The 17,003-nt window shown below is 40.7% G+C and overlaps 1 protein-coding gene across 2 annotated transcripts in view; it reads right to left on the bottom strand.

Annotated features, from left to right (window-relative positions):
• fbxw7 (F-box and WD repeat domain containing 7) overlaps positions 1-17,003 on the bottom strand; it is a 145,585-nt gene that overhangs the window by 12,587 nt on the left and 115,995 nt on the right. For both annotated transcript variants that reach the window (XM_088075887.1, XM_088075888.1), the window contains 6 exons: positions 12,455-12,537; positions 10,346-10,487; positions 6,269-6,403; positions 3,963-4,086; positions 3,654-3,790; positions 2,906-3,019 (listed from right to left, as the gene is read on the bottom strand). In XM_088075887.1, the coding sequence (XP_087932013.1) occupies positions 2,906-3,019; positions 3,654-3,790; positions 3,963-4,086; positions 6,269-6,403; positions 10,346-10,487; positions 12,455-12,537 (735 nt within the window). The remainder of the gene's footprint in view (positions 1-2,905; positions 3,020-3,653; positions 3,791-3,962; positions 4,087-6,268; positions 6,404-10,345; positions 10,488-12,454; positions 12,538-17,003) is intronic.

Genomic DNA, 17,003 nt, shown 5'->3' with positions numbered 1-17,003 from the left:
AGAGACAAAGGTCCATCAGGTAAAGACAGAGAGCCTTCAAGTGTCGTCTAAGCAAGCTTCGGCAGGAAAGCAGAGTTTTTGAAATTCCTCCAGACTGCATATCTGAAATGCACATGCAAGCTTCACCACATTCAATCTCTGATGTAATACTTTCACTTCAATCAACGCCAAATGTCTTACCTGATCACTAGGCAACGGCCCAGTGCTTTCAGAGGTGGAGTCATTTACATATAATGTTCTGGTATAATAATTCTGATTGCCTCACAGCAAGGGGTTCAATTCACTATGTTTTATATAACAAGCTAAAATCAAGGGCAAGACAAAACTGGCTGCAAAGATAAAACATCAGATATCTTGGAGCTCTGGCAATGCTGCACTCATGGAAATTCATTTAAAAATATGTTAAAATGAAGCAATGTACATTCAAAAAAACCCTGTCAATATGAAAGGACACTTTGCCTTCTGTGCTAAAAATGCCCAGCGAGTTAGAAAATCAAATGATTTGCACACAAATTTTGAACAGAAGAAAGGATATTGGACTGATTCATTAAACAATTGATGGAAACATCTGCTGCAATCTTGTCAGCATCGCCACAGATGCACTATTAAGAGACGTGTTGGGGATACTTGTGTGTGGAGAAAACATGAGATAACAGTTTGACGCAACAGAGTGATGTAACACCACTTGATTCTCCCCACACTGTCCCATCACAATGGGAATCTTCTGATCGCTCTAAACTGAACACAAGGTTTCTGAGAAAAAGCAGCACAAGTGGCCGAGGAGAAGTGTTCACGTCGCTCTACCTCTGGCACTACTTGTCTATGCTGTGACCAATTTCTTTTTCCATCCCATCAATTTAAATCCTCTACCTGCAGTGCAATCCGTCGGAGCTGCATTTCAAATCTCTCCTCTGAAGGGAAAGGACAGAAGTCACCACTGATCTCCGAGAGCGTGAGCCAATTTAACCTTGTAATCTATAATCGCCTGCCAAACTCATTATTGCAGCTTTTTTCTGATGAATGAAAAAAGGACCCAGAATCAAATCTTTTCAGAGCACGTAGAAAAGAAAAGAAACCCACATCTTCAGTCTAATGGCATCAGGCATCAAAAGGAGAACACTTAAAGACCAACATCATAGTTCCTCATCTCCGTTGATCATCTCTTATTGATCCAATTCAGAGTGAGACCTGAGCTGTGGACGGGCACCCTGAGCTTTCGCTGAAGTTAAAGGATGAATGTGAGAGGTAAAAGGCGCACCAAGGTCAAACAAATTTTGCTTAAAAGGTAGATTATGGAGGAGATATTATTTGCAATGTGAGGGACAGAGGAAAATGGATATTGGCCCGTGGATTTGGAGTCTCATAAGAAATTCATCCAAGGGCCATCGCAAACTGTGTAACACCTTGAGATCGCTGATAGCCACTTTACAGGCCGGCATCTCACGGGGACAAACTGACGGCAAGGAAAACATTGCAATCAAGTCCTCAAATACGCTGGCAGAGACTATAAAGACTGTTGACAGCAGAGGAAAAACAAATGCAGGTGGTGGTAATCCCATTGTATTTTACTTTACAGTTTCACTGGCATCGACAGGCACTTCACCCGCAATGGTCGACTGGGCTTAATTGGTCATTCCTCTCTGGCGAGAGATGCTCTCTTGAGAGCAAAGGAAGCAAAGAGATGAAATCCACAGTTTGGTTGTGCCCTGTGTGAAGCACCCAAACAGAAACGGATTTAACGTCATCTTTTTTTTATGTGTAATGTAAACAAACAAATCTGAGGCGGATTAACGCTGTAGAAACCACAGACAATACACTGAGCGTCTGTGACGTCGATGTGAGCACACGGTGGTTTCACAAAAAGCAGCCGAGGCTGCTGGTGATGTGACTCATCTCAGCGTGGAGCTCCACCTACATGGAGCCGCTGCAGCTGTAACTCAACAACCTGTCATCCAGATGTTAGTCCGTAGGTGAAGGAGAGCCAAATCGTGCTCGTGCTTATCGGATGACCTTGGTGAGATCTGTTCAGATCAGCAAATGCTGTGACTGATATGCCGTGTAATCACCAGTTGGCTGAATGCCATCTTGACTATCTGTTGGACTGAGTCTTTAAAGCAATGAAAAGCAAGCTCTCTGGTCTATTGTGTCCAACAGAAAGAGAAACCTCCTGCAGTGTGATAATGCAGAAAATCAACTTCTCCAAAGACTTTTCTCTGAAACGTATGTTTGTGAAGGGAACAGCAAATTCACAACCCAAACATATCTCATTTATTCACCGCGTCAAAATGAAACGAATTGAGTGGAAAAGAGGAATGCGCAACAACAGTTTACAGAGGATTTTCAGTAAAAATGAAAAGAAAAGCTCTTTTGAAAATGGAGCCCAACACTGAAGCATGAAAGCGCTGCGATTCACAACTATGTGTGAACCTCTCGCCAACACCACAGTACAACCACTGCTTTTCTTTTTAATACACAGCGTAAAGCTGCAGCCAAGGCCTGTGTGGCTGCACCAGCTTCAGCTATGAATACTAACACCTCTTGCGGACATGTGCTGTGTAACAAGTCTGCAAAACGGCAAAATGTGAGAGGAGAGAATACACAGAGTCAGAAAGGAGTCTTTGCCAGGATGCTTTTAAGTGACGGGGTAACTGTCCATCAGTTTAGCGGTACAGGTAGTTAGGTGTCAGGCAGGAGAGCTGTTTTCATGAACAACTAAATGTACAAAGGGAAGTCTTTTAACCACTAAGCAATCATTTAGAAAACTCCTTTACTTCCAAATCAACAAGTCTGAAAAATTAATGAAGTTAATTCAACATGGACCACAGTCCATTAACAGCGCAGAAGAAAAAGGAAGCCATTACTATAAAACGAGAAAACAGGAAACAGAGAAGCGGTTAACCCATACCTTTCCTGTGATGGCTGACCAGACTTTGAGCGTGTTGTCGTCAGAGCCGCTGACGATGCGGTTACCACAGAACTGGAGGCAGGTGATCACGTGGTCGTCATGACCTTTCAGCACCTTTGGATGGGGCAGATAAAGACAGATGCAGTGAAGGGGACATGGAGGACGGGGCGGACGCAGAATGACACAGCAAGAATTGACAATGACACGTCTCTGGTGCTTTGTACATCAAAGAGGAGATAAAATGTCATCAAGTGCTGCAGGTGTACACAGCTCTTTAAGCAGTGTGTGTGTGTGTGTGTGTGTGTGTGTGTGTGTGTGTGTGTGTGTGTGTGTGTGTGTGTGTGATACTGGGTCATAGGACTGCAAGCTCAGCAAACGACAGAGCACACTGCATATGCAAAGGAGTATGAAGAGCACAGCAACCAAATTTACATCAGTGGCAGCCTGAAACGACCTGCGGCTGTTTTTGAAAAGGAGCAAAAGCACACAAGGCCCATTAAGGCTCAGCTCTAGCATGCTGGTCATGCTTTATGGGGAACTTCTGAAGAAGCAAAAGACAAACAGTCTTTTAGATTGAAGGAGAGTGAGATCATCCTGTGCTGTAGCTCATTTATTATTCACAAAGAATACTGCAGAGACCTGACCTATCACTAACTTTCCATTAACTTTCTGTAAGTCAACGCAGCTTGATATCAGATCTATAAGATCAGCTAACCTGTGGGGACTTTAAGTTTGAAGGTAAAGCTACCTTGGGTGATTTGAGGTCTCCTCTCCTCCAGTTGGTGTCTATTCTGTGTTGCCTGATGTAGGCACTCTTCCAGGGGCTGTGAGTGAAGCCAGGCTTGACGATTTTCCTCTTCTTGAGGAGCAGAGGCTCATCGATGCCTGTGAGGAGAGATAGAGATTGGAATCATGTTTCTCCTCCAAAAGTTTATTTTAAAAACAGGTACAACTGCATCTTTAAGCACAGCATCACCCACAGCGGTAACTCCAGACTGCTCCCGCTGGGCGACTGCATGTCGTCTGTCTGCATCTGTTGCAAAAACTTAAGACTCACCTTCTTCCCTGCATTTCTCCCTCCACAGCAGGTTGTCTTCTGCCAGGATGCGCCAGTAGCGACACGTCTGGGCAGCCTGGAGGAGGTCCTTCGGTTCCAGGAATGACAGCACATACAAAGCCAGCTGTTGAAAGACAATGTGAGAGGTGTAAATGGAAAAGGAGACCGATAAAGGACCCCTTATTCACTGCTGTGGGCGTGAACGACAGTACAAACACCTTATGGAAAAAGAACTTTCAGTTTAAAGAAACTAAATCAGAATAAGAAAAAAGAACAGCTGAGAAAACGCTTGTGGAACAAACTATGTCTACAATATTAACAGCACAAATCGAACTGACAAGGGTAGACAATGGTATTAGCATAGAACTGATCCTACGTTTTTATTAAAGCCTAACAAAAAATACACAATAAGAGCTTCACACAGACAATAATAATGCCAGGGCCTCAGTTCGTTAAGCCAAAGCCGGCATAAAAAGACACAAAACCTGGTATAATGAGCATAAATATGGACCCCTGAGCAATGACGGGGGGTGTAGGGGGTGGGGGTGGGGGCGGCTAACCCTGTCTGCTGTTTTTTCAAACAGGTATATATTTGGACAAAAGTCTCAACACAGAGTCTGCTGCAACTGTGAAATAATGAAGCGGATCAAGCATTAGGAAAAGAGATTGTTCTGTATCATCATAAAAAGGTTAAGGATTATGGGTTCAGTTTGTAACCCGTTGTGCAAATATTGTTTTTTATTATATTACAATAATCCGAGATGATAACGAGCCACGGCACACCGTGCGGCAAATTCAGGAGTGGCGTCATGAACATCAGGATGGAGTCAGATGTCAGCAATAACAAGGGGCTGCTTCCTCAAAGACATTTTTGACTGGTTAGTATAGGGCCAGTCTTCATATTGCTCTTAGATATGGTCTGCAACCAACAGTTATTTTTACTGTTATTTATTTCCGTCTAATTATTTACAATCCGTCGTTAGTATTGTTAGCTTGTTTACTATTTTGCACAGGTGCTGCTGCCAAACTGAACGTCCTGCTGAGCCCAGTTCAAACTTTGGATGGAAAAATAAAACAAATGGTTGAAAATTTGTATTGAACTGCCAAATCTGATTCAACTGACATAATTCTGATTTAGGTACAGCCCTGCTGGGTTATTTCAGATTATACCGTAAAGGCATTGAGTACCAATACCCATCCCTAACAGTTACACATTTTGCTGAATTTTCCTCCTAAATGTCAAACCGGGCTCCTGGTCTGAAGTCCTCTATAAAAAGTTCTTGAACACTTCATTACTCAACGATTTAGAAATATTTCCTTGTCAAATATCTGACTTTAACCCGTTCAATACTTCTTTAACATTTTAAAGAGGATTAAGGGTCGTTATGAAGGGCAATCAAAAGACTCGCATGATGTTTTGACTTCCTGCTGAAGGCCTCAAGGTGATACAGTTTAGTTTTAGGGCCATTTCAAATCACTTGCCCCAGACAAGACCCACAAACCCTGACATACCGAAATCGCCTGAAAGCCTGTCTGAGCCTGTAGTCATTACCGGGCTTCAGGATATTTCAAAGTTTTATGAATGGACCTCAAGCCTTGAGTGATTGCTTTTTAAGCCTGACACACCGGCTTCTGCAGATTCTCTTCATGGTTTCAATTTCAACTGTATCTATAGTGCAGCCACAGGGATTGTCCTGTTAAAATTACTTGACAGCCCCCCTTAATATATTTCCAGCACCTCTGGCAGAGAGGACAGACAAGGATTATCAAAAGAAGTCAGAGAGAACAGGATATATATAAAAAAGGAGAAACAGAAAACAAAATGAAAAGAGAGGGCTCATGTCCTGGTGAGAACACACATGATGCTGTTGTGGTGCAAGTGGTGCCGACACCTTGAAATCTTGCATCCTATTGCCTCACTCTCTATGCTGCCGGCCCCCTCTTTTCATCCCAACAACTGCCACAGAGAGACGAGGTGTTGAGTATTTGATCAGCTACACCAGATAACGGTGGATTGAGGCTGTTTTGTAAGAATCCCTTATGTGATCTTATCGTCAGTCTGGCACTTCAGATAGTTTGTATTGTCAGTTATGATGCAGAGGAAAAACAAGAAGCCCCACTATGGATGCCGTTAGATGATGTGAAGGAAGACTGCGACAGGATTAGGGCTGCAGAGGAAGCCTCTGTCATGTATTGTGCGATCAAAAACAATGGGAGGGATTCCTGTGGGAGTTCAGGTCAGGAGGAGGAGGACTGGAGATGAAGAAGTGTAGTGACAAAAGAAAAAGGGGGATTCAGGAACTCACCTCTTTGGGCAGCAGGGAGATGAAGTCTCGCTGAAACTGCGGCTCGATCACCTGCATCATATGCTTGACTTGTGTGGGCTCACAGCTGTCAATCAACTCATCCAGCGCCAGCAGCTTCTCTGGGCCAGTCCAGCTCTAAAACACAGAGGACAGAGGGTTTTTTTAAAATAAAGAAATGACATTACATTCATTTGGTTTCTGTCTACAGTGACTCACAATCAGTGTGTTCAAACTCTATAACACTGTTGCTCAAAGTGCTGCCTGCAAGCCAATAGCTGCTCTCTGAAACATTTTATGCAGCCCTGAACATGACATGAAATACCTGCATTATATTTTATACTTTGCAGTCCATTTCAATACTTTCACTTCCAGTAGCTACATTTTATACACTACTAGGGGACTGCATCAAACTGTGCCCTCCTCCAACTAGTGGCACCCCACCAAGCTTTTTTTGAGTACAGATATTGCTCTGTTCTTAGTATTGTTTTGCCTATTAACATGTTGTGCCTTTGCAGCATTTTTTGTCACTGGTACTGAAGAAATAATATGCACTTTTTGAGTTGCAGTGCTATTTACTCACAAAGTTTGACGTAAATGCACTTTATTCTTGCACTACATCTTATTTTATTGTGTTCTAAGCCCACATACTGTTTACATTCTGTGAAATAAATTTGAATATGTGGGGATTTCTCTCGTGTGGACCTTGAACTAATTACTGAGGAGAATATCTGGACCCTGGGGCTTGGCAAGTTGGGAACCACTGCTCTAATGTATATACTAAACCATGCACTGACACACTTTCTGTAGTAGCTATTTTATGTTTTCTCTCATACGGTATCTGTACAATATTATAGAGAGTGTTTGATGTGTAGAGCAGAGTATCCTGCTGGCTTTTAATGAAGGGAGAAACATTTATTTGCAACTTGGCTATCACAGGTGGCAGTACACTAGTTGAACTTTATTCCACCTCCACATCTGGACTGCCACACCCAACCAGCTGTAAATATGAAGTGTTTACTAAAAAACATATCAGTGGGGCGTTACGGGCTGATTGTGCCAATTCATCGTGTTAAAACTCGACGCCTTAGTGCGCTTATGTAAGCTCTTGTTTTACTTTGATTGGAGCGACTTGGAAACATACTGCTTTGTGCAGTGTGTCAGCAACACGTAAATGTTCCCTACGTGCTGCACAGAGTTGCTCGAGGCACCTGCCTATTTCTAGCAGCCAACACATTAGTGGAAAATGTGAACATCAGGAACCAGACTCTATCAACAACATTATTAGGACTCTGTGGGGTTATTTATTCTGCTTGAACATTCAGTTGTTTAACGCCGGCTGATGACGAGCACTACACTGTATGTTGGACTCAACAGCAGCGGTTGTTTTCCTCTGTGGAGCGCTGAAATCTAACAATGATTACAGGCTACGAGGCAGGATGGAAAATCTGGCAAACGCAAACCACCTGTAATTTGGCAGCTAAAAGCTTTAGCCAGAGGTGCTGGTTCTGGAGGTAATCAGGGGGTTCGAAGACCTCCTCCCTGCCACTGGGACGACCACGCAACAGTCACTTATGTGTTACATCAATTTTCTGCCATAGATTGTTTGTATGTTTTACACCATCTAGCCTTTAGTCGGTTATGTAATCATAGATGTAGTTAGTAATATTTCATGTACAGGTTGTAAATGTCCAAAAGAACCTGCAAGATGTAGAATATTTTAACAATTTAACTCTGAAGAGCTAAGTTTCATCAAAGCATTTCCTGGATAAACTCTGGTCATTCATTGCTTTTTGTAATTTTTGGTAGTCAATTACCCCCTTTAACAGCCTACTTCTGCTGCCGTTAATGATTTCTTAAATTCCCCAGAACTTCTGTCAATAATCCCCAGAGAACTGCTGCGACAAAACGTCTAGGACCACAGTGCTGATCCTTAAACGTGGAGGGAATCCAGGCTCACTGATGCACATGCGTTACTCTTTTGATCAACTAATCATCATGACGGTCTGATAATAAAACACTTCAGATCAGACATTCAGAGATGAGTTTAAGTATCTGCTGAAAAAACACTTAATTTCATAAAGACTTAATTCTTTGGCTGCAACAAAACAGATTATTGAAGCATGATTACTGTGAGCTCCAAGGACACTAAAAAGCCAATTATTCCATCTTTATAATACCTCCCTGTGCCTTGTTATTGAGAGGAAAGTCAGTGTATATAAATGTATTTTAAAATATAAACACTGTATGCTTTTGAGCCAGATGTGCTTGTATGTTGTTTTTAAATGACTAATTTGAGGTTTTGGGGGGGAAAAAAGCTTATTTGCATTTATTGCCAAGGATCTCACAAATTATTTTCCATAAAATCACAACTGTTGTTTATACCCTTAGGTTTTTGTACAGGTTAAACAAAGCTTACATATTATGTTAATTAGTGAGCCTGAGAGGTGATGGTAGGCTGATTTTGCTACTGTGGTAATGAAGCAGTCTCTTTATACTAAGCTAAGCAAGCAAGTTTATATCAAGGTTCCTACAGCTTAAGACCGATTTTACAGTTATCAAAACTGAAGGGGAAAAAAAACACCAATTATGTAGGTATAATTTTGCATAAAATGTTTATTCTAATATTAAACATTACTTTTTTGAGAAATACCTTGTGTTTCCTGTCAAGTTTTCTGGATGATTTTGTGTCTCTCACTCTGCATGTTGGATCCCACTGTCCTGATTCCCATCATGTCGAGTGTGAAAAACTTCTTGCATAAAATACACTGAGCCTTGTATGCACTGCATTGCAAGCAGTCAATGAATCCTCTGATCTGAGCATCAGAAAAAAGATTTCTAAAATCCTACTTTCCATGTCTTAGAATTTTTAAGACTATTGAAAGAATGATTTAAGACATTTTAGCACCAATTAAGGTCTTATTTTTCACTTAAATAATTCAATGCGTTTTTGGACTTCAGCGGGAGCCCGGCTATAGTTAACAAAGAGACACAAGTGGTATTGATCTTCTAATCTTACTCTCTGCAAAACAGTGAGTTTCCCAAAATCTCACACAAATCCTTTAATGTAATATGTGACTTTGCCAGGGCCATATGTGTCCTTGTGTTTGTCTTTGCAAAATCCCAAAATAACACCAGAAGTTTTTGTGAAAACATTCTTTCTAACTACAGTATGCAGCCTTGTCGTTTCCCTCTGTGCAAGCAGCTACAGGCTCAGACTGGACTGGGGAATGTACAGAGTGTAAGTTTGAGGTTTAGCCGCTGCAGCCTGCGCTGTCAAATTAAAGACTGCAGCAGGTCACGCCTGAAGAATAATATACGTAAAATAAACACTGAGGTGTCACAGGTTCGCTCAGCTATTCAAAGATAATGAGTTTAAGCTCTCTCAGGTAATGAAGTCCATGGCAACCTATTATATAGGAAATCAGAGAGACCCCATCAAGGCTAATATGTTTAAATGACATCCTATTTCCATGAAGTCTGGATTCATTAGAGCTGAAGTCTAACATTAAAGAAACGGCTCTATTATGTTGCACCTGTGCAGACAGAAATAATATAGGAAAATGAATGTAAATAGGGTAAACTATGAATACAGCATTATGTCTTGCATCTCTATCAGTGGGCTCTGACAGTTCAACAAAATACAATGAGTCCATAACAAGTTTGCCAATCATGGACACAAAATGACCTCTTAAGAGACCCAAAGTCCTCATTACTGTCTGGATAATTCTGTAAAAATACATGACAAGATGACAATGGTTTTTATTCATACTGCAGTATCTTTAGTTTCTTTATATCAGAGAAGACCATATAATCTGTTTCACTTTTAGTATAGACTATAGGTCTACAGTAGAAACAAGATGTTATAACTGCTTTCAAGTCTGAACAGGTACGGCTAATTCCAATTCCACGCTACAGTGGCTATGGTAATGTGGTGGGCCCTAACAACAAGGCAGCAATTATCTCTGAGACTAAGTGAGCATTGATTGGGCACAACATCTGCTTTTTGATGAGCTTTTGCTTGAGGGTTTGGAGTTGTCCGTGGGGGGAAGAAGAGGAAAGAAACTCTACTGTGCTTACCTGAAATGTTCGGAGCCATTCTTGGAGACCCGTGGGTGGCTGGATTGAGGTGATGCGCCGTCTCTGCTGCCCCTGACCATTGGCTGTTCGAATGTGGCCGAATGTGGTGGGTGTGGCTGGACAAGGGACAATTCCTGTCGGGCTGCAATTTACAAGGAACAAAGAAAACCTCAAAAATGAATGATGTGAAATCTTCACAGGCAAATAGAGCAAATCACTGTGATATCGAGCTAACAACAACAATCACTTCCAGGTAGACAACTGTCGATTGATAACAAGTAATGAAAAATGTGAAATCGGCCAACTTGTTGATCTCTGTTGTCACTTTCAGCCTTAATGAAATTAAAACATATAGTTAACCTGTGGTCTGACCTATCAGAAGTCTCTGCTGTGCTTTTTTTATGAATTATGCTGCTTTGCTAGCATCTTTAATAAACCAAATCTATCAGCACAGGAGCTAAATAATGTACTGCTGTGGCCAAGAACCTCATCAAAATGTTTTAGCCACCTAAAAATAATCTATATCTGATTCAGATTTCACTTATTATATGTGTTTGTTTTTATTCTTATTATGTATTTGGAGTGAGTGTTTTTTTTGTCTGTGTGTTGAGCTCACTGAAACAATTTCCAATCAACTATGATGATATGACAATAATGTATTGAATCTTAAACATTAGATATTAAAAAATTGTGAGTCAAATTTTAGCTGACTGCAAACATTAGAGAGCATTATGAGCACATTACGGACATATTAAGGATACAATATTAATGAGTACAACAATATGCTCATTATAAAGGTTTTTAGTTGTGCCAGGGTTTGTTTTGCTACAGATATTTCTACTAGAAATAATTTTATAGTGGACAAAAAGAGACACAATGGCCTATGAGTCACCAGAAAAGCAAATATTGCTAGGCTAAATATTTAAAGCTGCACTTAAACCTAAAGCATTTTTGCCCATTGTTTTGGCAAAACTTTAATTTAGTAATAAAATCCCCAACTAAAAGCATGTGTAATCTGTGGTGTTTTCTTTTAAGGTTACGCTGGTTCCCTTAATTAACCCCATTGTTCTTCAATTATATAGTGTTTATGACCAAATGAAAAGATGTGTTATTGAAATAATATGGACAAAGAATAAAATACAAAAGAATATTATGTAACTGAAGATTATCAATGATCTTTTTGACTGCGCAAATAAGAAACACTTTTTGTTGTAGAGTTCTTGGCCAAAAAATCAAAATGAAAAAAAAAGTTTAAACTTCAGACTGCAGCAAAACTTAAGAGCAAAATTGATATCTTTACATCCTTATCACACATGTTCAAGTAAACTGAATGTTATCCAGTTGGTCACAGAAGAAGAAGCAAATTTGACATGCAGAATGTCAAATCACAGAAAAACTCAGTAAATATTTGCCTGAAAGTACCTCCAAGATATATTTTTAACTCAGAGACTTCAAAGTATGCACAATCCCACAGATTCCTGGTCAAGTCCAGTCTCTCCTGTTGTAAGAACCTGGATGTGAAAAGCTGCACAGGACTTCAAACGGTGCCCATGTGCCCTTGTAATGTAAGGGCAGCAGGAGAAGCCGTCCAGCGGGCACCCTCAATACTTGAGATTACGCTTGCTGACAGCAAAAAAGGAAAGCTTGGGGTCCATTTCATTATTGATTCATTTTTAATGGGAGGGGAGGCTGAGAGGGAGCCAGCTACATGGTAACATTTACAGTTAAGTGCCTGTGTTCGGTCTGAATTTTAATGTGGCTACATGTGAACACGTGCATTAAATATTGAGGGTTAGAGAAACATCTGGGGCTGCGGGCTGAATGCTAGAGATACAGTGTGATGTGAAGCATCATTCTGTTTGAAGACACAGCTTCTTTGTTCGTGCCTCTTGATATTTTTTCATTATTTCTTTTCATGGTGGATTCATTTATTATGTGTAAAGCACTAAAACAGGGATATAAGAGTCTTTAAAATGTCATTCTACTGAAATATGTTTGACTCTAAGGTAGGAAACAAATACAGGACACTGCAGTACAAGGAAAAATTGGACATGGTGTGATTCTGATGAGCAACTGAAGGTGGTATCAGTGAAATTTGGGTAGGTTTACCTTGGATACTCTGGGCCTTTGCAGGGCTTTTTTCCTGAAGGGAAAGATCGGACCTCGGGGCCATGGTCCAACTTCCTCTTCATCTAAGAGAAGAAAGAAGAAAGAAATACATTGAAAACCAACAGAGCACGACAATGGAGAAGACTGTATATGAAAAAACACAAACCTAATTATAATGCTGCATCCTTGTTTGAAGAAAATAAAAATGTACACATATAGAATTTAGCTGGAGGGGGGCAGTTCTGGCATGTGTTGTATAATCCATCACTGTTTCCTTCGCTTCTTATAACTTTCTCTCAAAAAAGTCCGAGTCACTTTACTTTTTGTGTGAGAAGCCAGTTCTTGGGAAGCAATTTTAAAAAAGGACACGCGCCATGGATGTTTTTTTTTAAAAAAAAAAAAAAACAGGGGAGGAAGCAGAAAATTGCTTTTGCAAGTCACAGACTTTGTTAACATTATGTCTGAAATCCAGCATATTAAAATTCCAACACCACGGTCTTGCAACAGCTATATGCAAATCGGGAATTAAACTTTAATGCATAGGCTAGAGATTCAATTTATTAACATGTTCTGTAACAAAGCAGAGAGCTACGACCTATCTGTAGATGAGATATAAAACAGCCGCTTCTTTAACAATGCTGTGCTTTCTTTTGATTATTTGCCATGTTGAAGGTGATTCTTGAGCAACCAGCAGACACCCCGTAATATCCGGAGACACTCCCACATTCACACCCAAAACTCACAGTGTGCAGTATGTTCATACACACAAAATAACCACAAAGTACAAGAACTAGTACAGGAAGGGTTTCAGGGTGCAATCTTTGGCATTGAAGTTTGATTCATAGAAACTTGATCAAGAAAAACAAAGCAAGTCAGTTCTTTATCTCTTTATATCACCTGCATGTGTGCACACACCAGCCCAATCCCTGTTACCACCTACCCTACTGTGCAAACAAAGGAGCCTGTGTGAGCCCGGGCAAGCTAATTTTCCTCATCCCATGCCTGCCACTCTCTCTGGCAAGGCCTCGCACCACACATGCAAGTGATCACCATCTCATCGCCGGTCCCTGACGGAATAACTGAACTAGAGTGTCTGGCCAAAATAAGATATACAATGTAACAATCTGGCCTTGTTTCTTGATTAATTAAACATGTTTCATGTTTAAATAAAAAGCATGGCAGGATTTGATCAATGTCCTTCACTTATAGCCTCAAGTAATGAATAAAAGACTGATGTGTCAAAAATCTGCTATATTGTATGAGCCACCAGCAGTACCAACAAGGGTATATTTTAGGCTAAAAATGGACATCATTGTGCAGATTAATGTTTTTTTTTTTTTTTTTTACAAGGTTATCTTGCATTACTTGTGGCACAACAATGATGTTTTTGTACTTCCATTTCGGGTCAGAGGAATTTGTCAAAAGTTGGTCTACAGTTACAATCCAGCCTGTTGTGCTGCAAAACACAACCTGTACTGGAAAATGTGTTGCCAAACTTCCATCTGTCCTCCTGCTATTGTAGAAACTGATAATGGCTTACAGAAACCAGAAACCACATTCAAAATAAAAAAATGTCTTCGTCTTCTGAGGTAAACAATGCCCTTTTGATGTATTTTTGGTATGTTATTGTAGTATCAGATGCTGAGAATTCAGCACTGGACATTTGACTCCATACTGTCTGGCTTTACAGTGGCATGATTACAGGTCTCTCCTCAAAATGTGAGTTTTTTTGTTTATCACTATAATTTGGTGAGTGTGTTTGTCGTCTCTGTGTTTTCAGCCCTGAGGGGCACATTTGAGCATTGGGAACGGCACGCAATACATCAAAAAGACGATGAACCAAAAGAAATAATTCAGAAATGCAGAGTGATGAGCAGTGACTAGGTATAAACACAGGCTTCCCTGCCTTAGTATTTTATATGGACTACAGCATGAATCAATGCACCAAGTGACACAACTTAAGCCTGAGTTTATAGATGCAGGTGGACATGACCAGCACACCAACTTGCTCTGCAGGTTAGATGCCCTCTAGACATTACACTGTGAGCTGACCAATGATTTGTGAGGTTTCCTCAAAAGTCAGCATGGATGTATAAAAAGCACTCCATAGAGCAGTGGAGGCGAGGCCCCGTTCATTCCTATAAGAGTTGCTCAGTGGAGCATAGTGCATATTGAAAATCAAGTTTTTTTGATAAAAGTGAAAGGGACGTTGGATTTCATAAGTATTTACTTCCTCCTTCTCCTTTTCAGACATGAAATACTTATGCTGTTTACTGAATATGTCTGATGGGCATTCTGCTGTTGTTTTTCTTACGCTTATTTTTATTCTCCCATTTTTTTGGTAAGTTTGAAATTAAAATCTAAAGTTCTACTGCTGGGTATTAAATTACACGGATGATCGGCAGTGCCTCTGCACTGTGTGGCCCATAGCGCAGACACACCGGAAACTTCCAACAGCTGACCGGCTGCTTCAGGCTTAGCGCTCTGCTAACTCGAATGAGAATTAAAATCATTCAATCTTATGGCTCTGCTAGACTTTCTGAATTTTATTGGACCAAATCAATTTAAGTCAAAGGCAAAATTTCCCAGGGATCGGGATACTAAAAAAATGTATCCACAGATTTACGTCTTGTTTGCCTTGTACGTCAATGGGGAAAAAAAGTATTTTTGGGCCACATGGCATCACTTGATGGATCACTTGATTATTGAAAAATGTATAGAAGAGGCATTGATTGATGTAATCTATGTGGCAAAATAAAACAAACAAATGATGTCAAAATATTTTCAAAAGCTTAGTAGGTATGTATCTTATGTTCCACTTGTCTACATTTCAAATATCTGGCTGAAAGCCTGTTAGATAGCTAAAGAGTATAAAGTTGGGATTATAAGATATTCCTGTTTGTTCAGCTCCAGCTCTTAAACCCAACCGCCTTGTTCTTAAAGCGGTGATCTCACTGCAATGGCAGTTCAGTAGCCAAGGAGAGCCTGGGTGTGTGTGTGTATTCATGAATTTGGGTGTGTGTGTTTGAGAGTGGGAGAGAGAAAAGGGGGGAGTGCTGGCTGCCTTTGAGTGTGTGTCTCTGTGTGTACATGCAAGAAAACCTCAAACTAAATGCGGGCGTGAAAAAAACAGCGTGGAACCAGCCTCTTCTTGTGTTTCAGCCTGGGAAAAAGGTAACCAGAGCACGCAGTGTTTGTAAATCACCGCTAATCAGTCCTCCCCTCGTTCCTCCTGGCTTCCCCCTCTCTATCTGGCCAAAAGCACGACAGATGGATACACAGAGAGTTAATGATATTTTAAAGACAGCAATCACTCTTGCATAATGTGTTGATTCATTTCAACGCAGGCTACATCCTGAAGCATCAGTCACTTGAAGAATCTTTTCTCATTTTTCAAATACTGTTTCAAGCAGCCATGAAACAGTTTCATCACGTCAATCAGCGGCACAGCAACACTTGCATCCGAGAACTGGCCATTTTGGAAGGAATTGATAAGAAGCGGAACTGCAATCAAACCAGAAAATGGGTTTGAACATGTCTTTAAAATACAGTTTCTGTCAGACCCATCAAAGAGCAGCATAAAATTATTTGAGCTGCAGGGGCTGACTTAAAAATCCTGATATCTGAGAATAAGCACTTGCACAAAATGGATGGAGAGAACACAAATGGGTCACTGTTCAATTCAGTAACCTATTGCTCATTGATTAAGAATGACATTTATGTAATTACAAGGATTAATTGACTAAAAGCTTCAACACCACACAGACAAAGTGCACACAGCTACACAAAAAATCCCTCACCGCATGGGAGTGAATGATATGTGATTAACAAATTTGTTTACATTACACACACTGTGTAATGGATTCCCTTTCATATTCTTGTTTGTACTCTGCATTTCCAGCTAAGGGAGCATCATTTCATGGCTGCCATCCAGCATAATACACCCAACATCCTTGAGGATATTCTCTACCTCACGCAGTCTGACACAGTGACCCATTATCTGTGCTTGGAGCCGGAGGCGAGTGCACAATGTCAGGGGATAGGCTGCTCCAACAGGCAACAGCAAGACTGATCACATGCATGCATCTCAAGCAGTCACTTTGGTCACTGCAAGACAACCACTGCTGCATAATGTAGAAACATAATAACCCTGCAAACTGAGCAGGATCACAGGGTGTTTTTTGTTTCTGGATTTGCAGAAGTCTGCATGCTTTAAAACATAGAAGAAGGTGATATCAGCCATCTGCATGTAGTACATATGTTATAACTACAGCATAGACTAGGTTATGTGAAGGGGAGGACCACAGTTGATGTACAGGTGCAGGGAGCATCGAGCCAACACTGAGGCGAAATGCGATCATATGCCAAGCAGAAATTCAAGAGTGCATAACGCGGAAATATGACCATATTTTCATCCAGCATTGCAGAATGAAATGGCCATATGAGTGGCATTTACAAACACAACCACTAAAACAGAATCGGTGCGGTGGCGTTTATTTACTGAAGTTACTATGAAGGAAAGGATGCCAGATCGCGTCGTGATGTTCCA

Source organism: Plectropomus leopardus, chromosome 3 (genome assembly GCF_026936395.1).
Source record: "Plectropomus leopardus strain MGB_pleo_1.0 chromosome 3, ASM2693639v1, whole genome shotgun sequence".
Classification (NCBI taxonomy): Eukaryota; Metazoa; Chordata; class Actinopteri; order Perciformes; family Serranidae; genus Plectropomus; species Plectropomus leopardus.
This window is presented reverse-complemented; position numbering and strand designations above follow the sequence as displayed.